General features: G+C 41.1%; 1 protein-coding gene across 6 annotated transcripts in view; it reads left to right on the forward strand.

Moving 5' to 3' along the window:
- Window positions 1-14661, forward strand: part of TRIP12 (thyroid hormone receptor interactor 12) — an 80194-nt gene that overhangs the window by 11309 nt on the left and 54224 nt on the right. For all 6 annotated transcript variants that reach the window (XM_064165217.1, XM_064165219.1, XM_064165220.1 and 3 more), the window contains exon 2: window positions 13677-13823. In XM_064165217.1, the coding sequence (XP_064021287.1) occupies window positions 13726-13823 (98 nt within the window). In that variant the 5' untranslated portion in view covers window positions 13677-13725. The remainder of the gene's footprint in view (window positions 1-13676; window positions 13824-14661) is intronic.

Genomic DNA, 14661 nt, shown 5'->3' on the forward strand with positions numbered 1-14661 from the left:
TGAAAAGTTTTTGAAAGAACCAGTCTAAAATCTTTTCTTACAAAAGGAGTGAGCATATTCCTGGGAATATTATCAAGACTAAGGAGATCACTTTATAAATAGCAGTTTGTTTTGTCTTTTTAAAGCAAACGGACACTTCTTCCTTAATATGTTTGTGTACTACATTAATCTGGAATACTTCCAATGCCTGAATTTTATCCTAGAATATCTAGTTGCTAGTTAAAGGCTAAGAGGAGAAATAAAAATAAAGCAAAGCACAAAAGCATGCATAGGTGTGCAATGTTTATACCACTGGCTCCAGCAGTATTGTCATAAGCTTGTTCCCACGGGGAACTCTATACTTAGTTGCCTTAAGGGAAGGTGTTTTGAAGATGCTAACCCACCATGCTATAGCTTTCAACAGGTGAGACAAAGAATCCAAGACCCAGAGTTGAGTGCCCATTGACCATTCGTGAAGGTTGCTCAGAGATTGCTGAATATCACCTTTGTCTCTTCTGATACTCAGCTTGTGAGAGACATAGCTGAGTTGGGCCTTGAAAACTCTTATCTTTGCTCCACATGTGTTATCCAGCTTGTCAAGCCTACTTCAGAAGGGTTTGGTCTTTCTGTTGACAATACCAAAATAGAAGATGGCTAGTTCAAGTCCAGACCTGTAGCAGCTAGAAGCAGATCAGATTGTAGTAGACTGTAGTGATTTTAAATGTTTAAGTTTAGTTAACATGAAGGTGCATCCAATTTCAGGATAATTTCTAAATACCATTTCAAGTAATAGTAACACACTGAAGTTGCAAGTGTTCTTGGTGTGTGTTTTCTGTGTTGTTGGAGATTAGGAATGTTAGTTGCTGAGGTTTGAGGTGAGAATAATTTAAAAACATGTGTCTGTGACTGCCTATCATGTGAGCTGCTTTGTTATTTATACTTGCATAGACTGAAGTAGCACTTGTGGTGGGAGAGTGGAAGAGAAGCTGATGGAATTTCACAGAGATGCAGAATTGCACAGAATATATCTAGTTGGAAGAGACCTCAAAGGTCATCTGGTCCAACCCTCAACCCAGCACTGAAGGGTCAACACTGAACCATATCCATTAGTTCCACGTCCACATGCTGCTGGAACACCCCCAGTAACACTCCCCTGCCCCAGGCAGTTTAACCCTTTCAGTGAGGAGGTGTTTCCTAATATCAAGACTAAACTTCCTGGTGCAGCTTGTAGCCATTTTCTCTAGTCCTGTCACTTCTCATCGAGGAGAGGAGGCTGCCTCCTCCTCGCCCCAGTCTCCCTTCAGGTAGTTGTTGAGAGTGATGAGGACTCCCCTTAGCCTTCTCATTGCAGACTGAACAACTCCACCTCCCTCAGATGCTCAGCTTAAAGACAGTTTAATCTGTAGTGCTTAATAGGTGTTTATTGGTGTGACTTCCTTTTGTTTAGCTTGTGTTTCTCTCTGCACATTTGGTGAATAGTTTGGTTCATGGTTTCCTACGAGGTAAAGGTCTTTAACTGTGCCTGTGTCAGTAATTTATTATGTGTATTAGGGCTGTCTCTTAAGTACATTGCTTCGAGTTACAATGTAAATATGGAAATGGATTTTCTTTGAGAGGATGCCCCTGTGGCATATCATACCAAGGTGCCTCTGGTTCGAGCACTACGCAGTTCAGAAATGTTAAATGTCTTTTAATACTTTTGTTGTTGCAGTGTCCTTGTGACAGCTAAAGATCCAGTGCTGCAGAAGCAGGAAACCTAACCTGTTTGAATTGGATTTCCTCCTCAACAGCTACAATTAAACCATTACCCAGATTGTATCATGTGGTATAGGAATCTTGCTGTGCTTTTGGCCTGTGACTTTTTCTATGTAGGAGTTGGGTAGAAGTCTTTGTTCAGGAGGCTAGTGTAACCTGCCTGAAACACTCCATCAGCTTGAGTCAGTGCATCAGTGATTAGAAAAACAAAGGGAAGACTCCTGAGATCCTCCTGATTTTTTTTTCCAGAACTTTTCTAAGTGCTGTTTTGAACTAGCAAACTGAGTGCTCCCCCTTTCTCTGGAAACAAAGGTGATTTAAACTTTTTTTGGTCTGTATTTTTGATCTGTGAAGTGCTTCTCTTGAAGACAATGTGGTATGAGGGAACAGGGTCCTAAAGTTTTGACATTTTTGTATGTGAACTAGTTTCAGGATGAAGCTGAGTATTATCACAGAATCAGAATGTTAGGGGCTGGAAGGGACCTGCAAAAGATCTAGTCCAACCTCCTTGCAGAGTGGGATCACCTACGCCCGATCACACAGGAACTCATCCAGGTGGATCTTGAGTATCTCAAGAGAGAGAGACTCCATAACCCTCCAGGCAGCCTTTTCCAGTGTTAAGTCACTCTCACAGTGAGTAAATTTTGCCTTGTGTTTACACAGGACTTCCTATGCCTCAGCTTCCACCCATTGCCCCTTGTCCTGTCATTGGGCATCACTGAGCAGAGCCTGACTCCATCCTATTGGTACTCACCTAATATGTATTTCTAAACATCAATGAGGTCACCTGGCAGTATCCAAGCTAAAGAAATCCAGCTGCATCAGTCTGTCCTTGTAAGTGAATATCTAGTCTCATCCCATTTTTACTGTGTTTTCAAGGTACATCTAGGTAATGCTCTTAGATTTGTAATCTTGGGGTTAGCTGTGGCACTTGTCTAATGTGCCTGTACAAGCCAACTGCTTTTTGTGTCCCTTCATCCAGCCATGATGTGTGTTAAGACCCAGTCTCTGGATTTCTTCATTCTAGCGGCTAAAGCTAGGTTTTTTCCTAGTTTGTTTGCCTCTCTCCTTTTGGTTGTCCAGAAGACTGCAGAGATCATATTATGGTACTTCAGGCTGTGGGTGGCCAAGCTGTGTTTTGCTAGCCACTGAGCTCGCTAGCTCTTCGTAATTTAAGACAATGTGGCAGAAGCTGGTGATAAATTTGGCAGGGCTCAGACAACCTTCTGTGCTGCAACTCAGCACATGTATCGTCTAACAGGCTCTGCAGGTAGGACATAGATAAGGACCATATCTGCATTTGTCTTGTGCTATTGCACTTGATTTTACTGGAGGGCTGTATATGGCAGGTGCAAGTGAATGACAGTCTGTAAATAAGCGCCATCTGGTCTACGGGGTTAGAATAGGGAGGCTGAAATCAAGCTGCTTCACTGAAATTTTCAGTAATTGCTCAAATGACTTCACTCTTCACTGGCAATAAATGCTCCCTGTTCTAGCTTTGCCACATCTGTTTACTTGGTCTAAACTTGACCACTTGCCTCTAGCTTGTCTGGCAGTGTTACTGACCAGTGTACTTCATAGAGAATTCTGTGCTCTTGCTTATGTTGTCTCACAAAAGGTAAAAAGCTCTTCCTCATTCAAATTTGTTCTTCTCTTCTGAAGAGAATGTTCTCCCTCAGGCTTGCCAGGCAGCATGTTGGTTTTGTTGTTTGTTTTTTTAAATATTAGTGAAACTATGAGCTACTGCACAATGAATTATGACACTTGCTACACAAGGATTTTTAGAGAACCTGAAAATGAAGGACACAATATTTTATTTGCTTTGCTTGTATTGGCACCAGGTAGCAAAACTGTATACTGAGTCTCTTGTAGCATAAAGTTCTCTGTTTAGCAGCTTGCCAGTAAGTGCCAGTAATTACAAAGTTTCTGTAGAGATGAAGTCAGTCTGCTACGATAAAATGTGATGTAGCAGAGGAATTTTGGTATGATGCAACTGTACAGAAGAATAAACTCTGAACACCAGTTGCTTTTTCTTACTCTTTTCTGTTGTTGTGCTAAGAGGTAGGAAGATCTGTCAACGGAGACAAAAACTGGTTCGGTATTCCGCAGCTAAGGTTTCATGTTTTACATGTCTCTGTTCTCTATGTGGGAAAACAAATCTTTCCTGTTACTGAGACTCTTCAATATCCCCTTTGGACTTATTAAGATGAGCTGTCATTAGCTGACTTGCAGCCATCATTTTAGTAAATACAGATTAATCCGGAACTTTCTGGGTTCTCATGTTGTCGATAATCTTTATATTTGTGTGCAGAAAAAATGCAACTGCTGCAGAATTGATTTTAAGTTCAGTGGTGCAATTTAATGTTTAGCTGGTTTAAAAAAAAAACAAGCAAGCCAAATAGAGCATTGAAGACCTAGAAACTAGAGGTGCTGTAAACATGAAAATACTTTCTTTTAAGGGTTAAGTCATGTCACTGTACCATGGAGCATTTTCTTCCGTTAATGAATTGAAGTCCAGTAGTTCACTGTTGGAGAACTTTTATACTGAAGTAGTTTGGACTTGCCATAAATGGTGGCACAGAAAGTTAACAAACTTGATTTATTTGGGGAAGAACTTAATTATTTGGGTTTTTCATTTTTTTACAGGGGTGCATTTTTCGAATGAAGATGTGATCTATCTTTGTACATAGGAGATTGTTGTTGTAATAAACTGTTGCTGATGCTCTTTAAAACCAAGAGGTAGTTGCTGTAGACAACACTTTAATTTTCAAAGCAGCAGAATGTTAGACTGTAAAGAAACAAAGGAACAAAGTGAAATGCTTTCTACTTAAATCCTGGTTTGGATGAGGATCTAGGATCTGAATGATGCTTGTGTACTTCTGTCCAAAGAGGAGTGATAAAATTTATAACACTTCTTCTTTATGAGCATAAGAGAAACAAAGCAGTAAGGTGAGAGAACAGAAAAGCCATGCCCTCAAAACAGCACTACATTTGTTCTGTATAACTTCCTTTACTTTCTCTTGTCAGACTGCAGATTCTGGTGTTTCAGAGGAAAGGAATATAGAAGGTAAAGGCATTTACAGTCTTAACATTAGCTAGACCACTTAAGGAGCTCACAAGAATCCAGTTAAGATTTAATCCTGGATTAATTTCTCAGTGTACTGGTGTGGTGATTCTTTCATCAGTAGTGAAATAAAGCTATGGGTTTCTGTGTATCACAAACTGGGGACACTGACCTGACACACCTGAGGTCACCTTTGTATTCTGTACAACCATCTACAAAACAGAATATGTGCAGCTGTTTGAGCCTTCAGAGTAACAGGAATATTTTGCTGTAACTTCTACAGGTGAAGTTTCTAATTTTAATTTTTTTACCTGCTTTGTGGCCCTCCACTCCTCTTGTTTCTGTTTAAGTTCTTGAACAGTGAAGTGCAGTGTTGACAGATGTTAAAGCCATCTGCCAGCAGTACCTATGCTTCTTGATGGTTTTGAGTAGTGCTGCATTTGTTATTTCAGCTTGTTTTTTCCACAGCCCAGAGGTTAACGTTTTGGCTGTGGCATGTAGGGGAAGAGGAGGCCAGTGAGGGAGACCACCTTCCCCTCTGACTCCCATAAAGGAGGTTTTATAGCAAGGTGTGGGCCAGCCTCATCTTCCAGGTAACAGGTGACAGGACAAGAGGAAATGGCCTCAAGTTGCATCAGGGGAGATATAGGTTGGATATTATGAAAAATATCTTCACCAAAAGAGTCACTAAGCAGTGGCTACCCAGGGAAGTGGTGGAGTCACCATTCCTGAAGATATTTAAAAGACATTTAGATGGGGAACTTAGTGATGTGGTCTAACAGTTAGGTTATAGTTAGACTTGAGGTCTTTCCCAACCAGGCAGTTTTATGATTTCCAAACCAGTAATGTGTGCCAGGTCCAGTAATCTTCACAGAACAAGGTTTTAAACTTATTCAGGTCACTAAGGACGTTTTCAGTTGTGTGGTGTTCTGGTAGTATTTTTTTCTTCTGTTAGTATTTTTTTCTTATTTTGTATGAGGCTCAGCAAAAGGTCTCTGCAGTCTCAGACTTCAGCTGACCTGCTTGAAGCAGGAGTGGCTCTTCAGCTCTGCAATTCAGAATGTGTTCTCACTGGAGCATGTGGTAGCATGCATTTAGATTTTTTTTTTCCTTTTTTTTTGAACAATACTCGACCTCTGACTTCCTCAGACTGTGTTCTCAAGCTTGTGGTATCTTTTGCATGAATAGCTTCCAGTCCTTTCACCAGACGGAAGTCAGCAGGTAAGGGTGCCACTTTGCTGGCTTGGGTTCATGGCATGTGTAGTCTGTTGGACCACACTGTCCTAACAACTCAGGCATTCCTCTAGTGAGCAATACTGTGCATCTTTGAGAGGTATTTTCAGTGGTCTTGATCTCTTGTGGAAACTTTTAAATCTTCAGGTTAAGGCAATGAATATTCTAACCACCAGTTAGCAGTATAGGTACCCCTAGTTCCAAACTGAGATAATAGATCAAGATATTTTCAGTTCTTTTCCCTTCTTCCACACCAAGACTTTCTCTTCCCAGTTTTTATCTATAGGTCATGATAGAAACATACACTTAGATGCAACCTAGAGAATCATACCCTGATTATTACCTCCTCTGAAGCTTGGAACAAGTTTTGCTGATTTTTATGAAGCTGGCCTTCTGTGTTGCCACTATCTCAGCTAGAAGACTAGGCAGAGTCTAAGTTCTAATGACTGCTAGGGAATCCAGCAAAATCCAAAAGTTACCATAACCTTTTGACTGTATTGTAAAGTTGTTAAGAGAGGGATAACTTGTTTTGTTTGTTTGTTCTTTTTTTGTGGAGTCCATGCCTTGAATCCTAGTGGTATTTGAGAAGGTTTCTGCAATACCTATACCTCTTTTAATATGTAGGGGATTTTTGATGTTTAAGAAGTGCTTCTGTTCTAATGATTTCAGAATAGTTGAATTAAAAAACTTGTTTTGTACTCAAGCTTTCTTTTTTGTCAGCAGTTTGGAAAAATCTGTCTCTAACAGCTTATGTATTGTCTGAAGTTATCCAGTGTAACAGTGGCCACATGAGCCAGCACTGGCTAGTCTTCAGTAACTGGGCTGCTTTGATACTTGTTGCGTACATGCTCATTTTGCTTACTTCCTTACCTTAGCCCAGTTGACTGGATTGTGGGGCTTTTTTTTGGAACTGAAGGAAGGGGAATGCTTTCTGAACTATATGTAGTTGCAGTGAGGAACAGAGCCAAAGTTTTCTTACCCTCTCAGAGAGGCTCTATGAAGGATGGGGATGTGTCCTTACACACCTGTACATCTAAGTAGATCTGAGATCTTGAGTTACCTGAACTGATATCTGTTGCATGCCTTTGTACTACCATATGCTCCTGCTGAAAGTAGCATTTCTGGACAGTTTGTTAGCATCTGCTCATCATGCCTTTATAATTGGTATGGTAGCTCTCTCATGATTTGCCTTTTGCTTTCTGGAAACTCAGAATATGTTTTGTCATTGTGGTTGGAAACTGTCACTTCTCAGCAGAACAGCTGATCTTTAACATAACTCAGGGCCCTACTTTTCAACAGGAGGCTGAACCAGATTATCTCAAGACATCCTTTCTAGCCAATGCTTTTCTAAGGATTGTAACTTAACTCCATTTAAACTCTGTGTCAAAAAGGCCTGGAGAGGTGACTGCCTCTGTATGCTGTTTAACTCCACTTGTCTTCCCGTCAATATCTGTAGTAATGTCTTCCAGGAAAACTGACAAAATTGATGGAACTAAATTTGTAGAAATTCTGTGCTGGAAGAGCTGTAGAAATTTCATGCTACCTAACTGCTTGTTTTAAGAAGAAACTTCTTTGCATTTATTTTGGAGTGCCTAAGTTGTGCATGTGTTGCTTTTTTTTTTTCTTCAGATTTTGAGGCATAGAATACAAAAAGATCACAGTCCAGCCTAACGTGTGATTCAGTGCAGTCTTGTGTGGTTTCTTTGTAAAAAGAAGTTAATATGATAAAGTCACCATCTAGATTTTGTTACGTGCAGTACAACAGTCTTAGTGTACTCTAGCATATTTCAGCCATATAGCCAATTAATGGCTCTTCATAAGGTGAAGGTAGAAATGGGTGCAGATAAGAAAATGTGTGATAGCTTTCTCTTCTTACCTTGGAAGAAGAAAAGCTTGCCATGCATTAAGGCTCAGTGCTTTCATGTAGCTGAGTAACGCAGGATTTACATGAATGCAGCCAGCATCTCTACACCTTACTGTGCCTTACAGCATCTTACAGCTCATGGGGCAATATCTTTTTTCCCCTTGTTTGTGTGTATAAATTTGCTACGAGGAAGAAGAGTGATGATGAGCATTTGGGAGATGTTCTAGGAAATATTCAGTATGCTGCTATCATCAATCCCTAAATTATTCTGTTAAGTACTTCTACAAGCATAAGGGACAAGAGGCTGCTAAACTGAAAATACATGCTTCTGTCTGCTTGAGGCTTTGACATGAAATTCCTGTTTGTCATTGAGGATTACAGGGTAAAATCTGGGCAGAGTTGATAACTACTGATTTTAGAGAGTATAATGAGAAAAGAGATTGTGTCAAAATCAGCCACCTAAGACTCAGTTTAATGCAACTAACTGGACTAAATTCTTGATTTGAGTCAGCTGGTTGTTAAGGATGGATTTCAATCTGAGTTAGATGTGAATTATAATGAGGCCAATGTATATTTAATAAACTAATAATTTTTATAAAGAAAATATCCCCAAACTTATTTACAACCAACACACACACACTTCTTTAATGCAGTTGGTAAACCTATCTTTGCAGAATGTATATATACAATCAGATTGAAAGGAAAGGTATCAGAAAATTCAAACTACTGGAGAGAGTCCTACAGCACAAACTGCCACTTAAAGGCTAAGTGTAAGCATAAACTTCTGCAAACCTTAGCAAAGAGAGATAATTTACCCACTGTCCAGAGTCTCAATACTGATAGTCCAAAACTATATGCAAGTATGTAAACGAGGAAACTATATTCCTGACCAGGTGGTGACTTTTGCATGTGGCGATGGTGCAGGGTGGGTGGCTGCGTGTGGAGTGTAGGGGTGTTTTGCTGCTTGTGTAGTTTAAGTTGAGTACGTTGCCTGAGAAGATCCACGGACACGAGGCTTGTGCTTTGTGGCTCTCTGGAAGTTATCAGAGCAGTCAACCACCTGGGTGAAGCAAGATCCAGGCTTACAGTTTGCAACAGTCTGGGTGCTGTATAGCAGAAGAGTCGGCCCTTGGCGGGAGCGGCAGATCTCAATGCTAGGTCTTTACTAGACTTGGCCAGAGTCAAACCGACTTGGGCTCGGCTGAGCTCAGGTAGGTGGCAACATCCCAGAGTGGGGCAAGCAGTACCAGTCCCTTGAGTCAGCTTGGGAGACTGACAGAGTCAGCGTCTTCTTGTGGGAAAAACAAGACAAGTAGCAAGCAAAACCAACAGCTGTAAACAAACAAGTTGACTAAGATTTATGTGTGTTTGGCAAATGTCTTTGACCAGTAGCAACAAATCTAAACCGCACCTAGAACCAATCCTAGCCTATTTTTCCAAAAAGGGGAGATGCACATGCCTAGCATCCCTGACCTGTGTTTACCAACAAACAAAGCAGGGTGCAAACCAAGACCAAATACGGCCTCTCTGTGGCAGACTGAGAGGCACCAAGGCTTTTGTCTGCTCTTCCCGCTTCTTCCATCCTGGGAAGGTGAAGAGAGAGGTGACCTGGGTATGTAAGTAGGTGTTTAGGACATGCAGAGACATGTCTTGGATATGTATTTTAGGTACAATTTGGACCTTCCACCACACTGGTGAAGCAGAAGTAATGGAATGAGTGCTTGCTTGCAAGGTGAGAAAATGGTGTTTATGTTTGCATAGGCAAAGGAGGAGAACCCTGTGAGCATGTGAGCAAAAATGAGGTGCAACTATGAGATGAGCTTAAAACAAAGTAGTGTAGGTCCAAAATAATTAATCAGTTACTAAATCATGTGCAGTAAGTTCTCCAGTTTAGTTGAAATTAACACCTCCATTTCTTGTTGTGTTGTATGCTTTTATTTTTAGAATGTTACTTCTACCTTTAAAGAATACAAGGTTTAACATTTTCTGATAAGTAGACTGAACGCTACGTTCTGGACAGCAAGATGTGCAACTTGCTGGAAGAAAATGTTCTGAACTTAAAAGGCATATAAACATCCTCCAGTCTCTTGCTCCCCCTCCTTTTGCCTAATACTGACTTCAGGGCAGTATGTCTGCAGCTTTGAGAAACTGGATTGCTGCAGCAGCATTGAGTAAGGCACCGTTTTTTTGGGGCCAAGGTACAGAAGAGAAAGTATGCCAAAAAATGTAAGAACTCTGAGCTGGTAAGAGGTATTACTGTGTTATCAGTAGAGGTGCCAGATGTATCCTTAAATATTCAGGAAACTGGAGTGCCAGAGCCTGAAAACTTCTTAAAACACTGACCAAAACCCAACAGCAATAACAAATGAAACCAAACCCACAAAACCCCAAAACAAACCAATTGAGTTCTAGAGCTTATCCAAATAGATTTTCTTGAGAAAGGGTTCAGTTAATTTTTAAAGGGGTTGTTACCTGTTTGCATTGCTACATTGTTAGCAGACCTAGAGCCTATGGAAACGCTTCATTTTATGCAGGCTCATTTTCTCTTGGGAGCCTACTTCACAGTATAAATTTACAGTGTACTTCAGGCTGTGTTCAGGGAGTGATTTTTTTTTTTTTTGGGTGTAAGCCAGTACAGGTTTGTTCTGTAGTTGTCAGTTTCCTCTGTTTGCAAAGATATGGTAAAGTGTCAGTTGCTTCCTGTTGGCTTTTTCATGAGAAGGAAGGTAAAGATTTAAGTGCAAGTTGATGGATGCTGCTTGTATCTTGTGTTCCTGTGGAACCTCCAAGTAGAATCATAGAATCAACCAGGTTGGAATAGACCTCCAAGATCATCCAGTCCAACCTATCCCCCAGCCCTATCCAGTCAACCAGACCATGGCACGGAGTGTCTCATCCAGGCTTTTCTTGAACACCTCCAGGGATGGTGACTCCACCAGCCCCCGGACTACCTTTGTGGCCCTTCTCTGGACTTGCTGGAGCAGATCTGTGTCCCCTTACAGTGGGCACACCAGAACTGGATGCACTTGACTATGTCTTAGCTTTAGTGTTTGTTACTGTAAGCTAGAGCTGCAGAAATTAATTCTAGTTGCTTTCCTGTACAGTGACAAAGATGACTGTTAATGGCAATCAGTGTTTACTAAAACTCAAGAATACCATGCAGGAGAGCAACAGTTGCATACCAGAGCTGTTAGATGTCTTCAGAAGATAGGCTGTGGGTTCATTTGAAATGCTGATTTTTAGAAGTCAGTCTGCTTGTGAGGAAAGCTCTGCAGGCCAGTGGTTTGACATCACTAGAGCTAGGGACATGGAGTCACAAAACATTAACTATAAAATGCCTTGTTTGCAGAGAACTTCATGGTAGAAGAGGACCTGAACTACATGTTCTCAAATTGCAAAGCCTGTCAACTGAAGGGTGGAGATCTGATGTACAGATGTAGCCATTTTGTACTGTGGGTGTGTGGAGAATGCTCAGTGTAGTTGAGGAAATAGTCTTAAAATATGAAAAGACTGCACTGGCACATTCAGCATATCTGCTGGGTTGCACATCTCCTTCAATTTTAGGTACTCAAAGAAGGAGAAGCAGCCAGGTGTTGTCTGTGAGGCTTACAGGTGAAGGGACAAGCCTGTGTGAAGGATTATGCAAAATTAGTAATCTGTATTTTGATAACTAGGGGATGATTCTTAGTAACTATGAAATCTGTTTATTAACATTAAAACTTGCCAGAAACTTATTCACAGGTTCAAAAAAACACATGGGTTGGAAATTTATACAGGCAGGGCACAGGCAAAACCAGAGCACTTATTTCTTAAAGTGGCAAATGCAAGTATTATACTGGAAGAGGCTTTTAAGTATTTACTCATAAAATTATAAATGAGACAATACCCAAAGCAGGTGGAACTCTGTTCGATTGGCCACTGGGACTTGATTTCTCCCAGGCTTCTGGGGAAAGGAGTCAGACAATCCCATACCTTGTCCCCGGCTCCTCTGGACTATCTGTGTACCTCCAGGACTTGTAGTCTTAGCAGGAAGACGTTCAGGGGCAGGCAGGATGTCTTGAGGTGTGCACAATCTCAGCACAGCATCATGCTGGGGGCTACACAAGCTGACCGCGTGCAGGCATTTGGAGCCTGTTCTGGTAACCTCTCCAGGCAAATTCAGGATGCAAAATGAGGGAGCAGCAGCCTTGTGCTACCTGCTCATCCTTTTTATCAATATCCAGCCCATGACTAGTGGGGCATTGGACATAGATTAGCCAATCAGGATGGCACTTTGCCAGGCCTCACCACGTTAGGCAAAGCCAGGGCATTTGCCCTCCTCTCCCAAGGTTGCTTCCCCAGCACAGGAAGAGAGGGGGACTGGGGGACATGTCTGGGCATGGATAAGCCCATGTTTGACCCATCAAGCCTACCACCACAGTCTGGAGAAGAACAATTCAGCTTTAGGAACCTCATGGCTCTGTTATAGCATGTAGGAGATAAAATTGCCACCCCCTGGAAATATCACTACTGAGCTAACTCAGCACACGGTATTGTGTGGCTGCAGCTAGTTGTAGTGAGACTGAAATTAATGGTGTTGAAGGCTGTAGACAAATCATGAGGCAGAATTATATTTAAAGGCAATGTGGGGGTTGTATGGCAACACACCACACAATAAGAAACCATTCATTTGAGAGGCTTCAATACAGAAGTTAGCTGTGGACATTATTTTGATTTGACAGATGCCTTACAGGATAAAGCAGCTGCTATTTCACTCTTCTACACAGCTGAGAATACATGTATGACAACACAGTGCTGCATAACTTCTGAGCACAGGCTACTTGAAGTGGCTGGCTGATCCAAGAAAAATGAGCATTAAGGTTTTGCTGGAGAGCACCAGGTTTGCCTATGTGCTGTTTTCTTCATTTAAATCTTACAGTGTTTTGTGGAGGTGGACCATATCCTGGCCCTAGGTGGAAAAGCATGACTGACCTAGCGGAGCTCTAGGTGAGCACTGCTTGCAGAATGAAACCTACTGCAGTATACCCTTCATACAGTCAGTAGGGGGTCATGCAGTAGATCTGTGGCAAAGAAATTCCAAAAGCAGTAATACCAAGCCATCATTATTCTTGTATTGTCTTTTTGGGTTTTTGTCTTAGTAATTGTGGACATGTTAGTTTTCCTCTCAGATTCTCTTTTCCACTAAGCTCTCCTGAGCAAGAACTTCTTGCTTGTATTGCTATATGCCTATGAAGTGTATGTGCAAATGGAAGTTGTATAAATCAGACTAGAGAAAGAAGAAAGAAGCTGTTTTGATGTCACAGTAGTTGTGCTTCTTCTGTAATCATGTAGATACTGTGGCTTATTCCTCAGAATAGAATCTCCCACAATTAGAGTTAAAATACTTAAAAGCTTTTGCTGCCTATCAGGTACTGACTTCTACTAGTGTGTTTTTTCCTTAATATTGACAAATACAGATTTTCCTCCATTGCATTTGTCCTGTCTCTTTAACATTTTAGAAGTCTGGAAGAAAAGAAGTGCACCATCATAGCTGAGAGCTGGAGGGGACCTTTAAAGATCATGTAGTCCAATAGGTCATCTGTATGTTATATATACTGAAAAGTAGCTGCTTTGTATTTGGGTTCTAAATACTCTTGATCTGTGTGTTTTAACTAAAAGTTGTCCAAAGGTTTTCCTTCTCAAGTTTTTGCTTAAACAGTAGAGTTTTACATTTGCCTCTTGAGGCATGACTGTGAGTCTCTGTGCCAAATGTCTTATATCTCCCTCTTTCTTGTCTTCCAGTGAATGATAGTGTCTAGAAAGGGTATGTCCCTTCAGGAGAGAGGTGCCAATGTCCAACCGGCCTAATAACAATCCAGGGGGGTCACTGCGACGTTCACAGAGGAACACTGCTGGGGCCCAGCCACAAGACGACGCAGTAGGAGGAAGGTATGACTGTTGCAGATGTATGAGTATATTTTAATGTATCCAAGCAAAACTGATGTGATTCAATTAGAAAATAAAGTTCTCCACCCTGCCATTCCAGCACTGAAACTTGCATAAAAATTTTTGGCCCAGAAATGCTATTTGTACTGTTATTGCATGGCATGAAAACATTATTAATTTACTATTATGTATGTTCAGATAGAATGGCAGTAGTAGATCTTTGGGGGAAAGTGTAGTTGTCATTCAGTTATATTCCAGGAGGCCCAGGGAGTAACAAATTTCTTCCCACTTTTTCTTCTTGGATAATGAAAAATACAGGGGCCAGATATTTGAAATCCAAGAAAATCTGTCTCTTTGTCATAGAGGATTGAATAATTAGCACCTCTCTGTTCCAGTGCCCTGCATATTCATCCTGTGCAGCATTTGAATAGTTCAAAAACAAAAGGCTTTCCATCACAGGTGGGCCAGGTTGTATTTGTTCTGTAAGGGGTTGCCTCTACAGTGCAGAACAGAGGTGATTGAAACTTTTCTGTGGATACTGACTGTGTGTTTTAGCGCTCTGGCCTTTAAGTAATTCGGAGTCTGTGAGTGAGCGAAGCCTATATGAGTAAGTCTGCCTTCTAATTTTGTTAACCTTTCTTCATTAGACTAATATTTTATAGTATTATGGTAGGCAGTACCTGTCTATGCTTTGCTTCTATGGAGGTAATAACAGTGCAGTTGTTAGATTATGCGTATCTTGGTTTTGTTGTTCAAGTGTATTCAAGTATTGCAAGTCAATGGCAATAAGTAGTCTTTTACTACGAGGGAATAAGGCTCTAATCTAACATTGTGAAGACAA

The sequence above is a fragment of the Pogoniulus pusillus genome, chromosome 26 (genome assembly GCF_015220805.1).
Source record: "Pogoniulus pusillus isolate bPogPus1 chromosome 26, bPogPus1.pri, whole genome shotgun sequence".
In the NCBI taxonomy this organism is placed as follows: Eukaryota; Metazoa; Chordata; class Aves; order Piciformes; family Lybiidae; genus Pogoniulus; species Pogoniulus pusillus.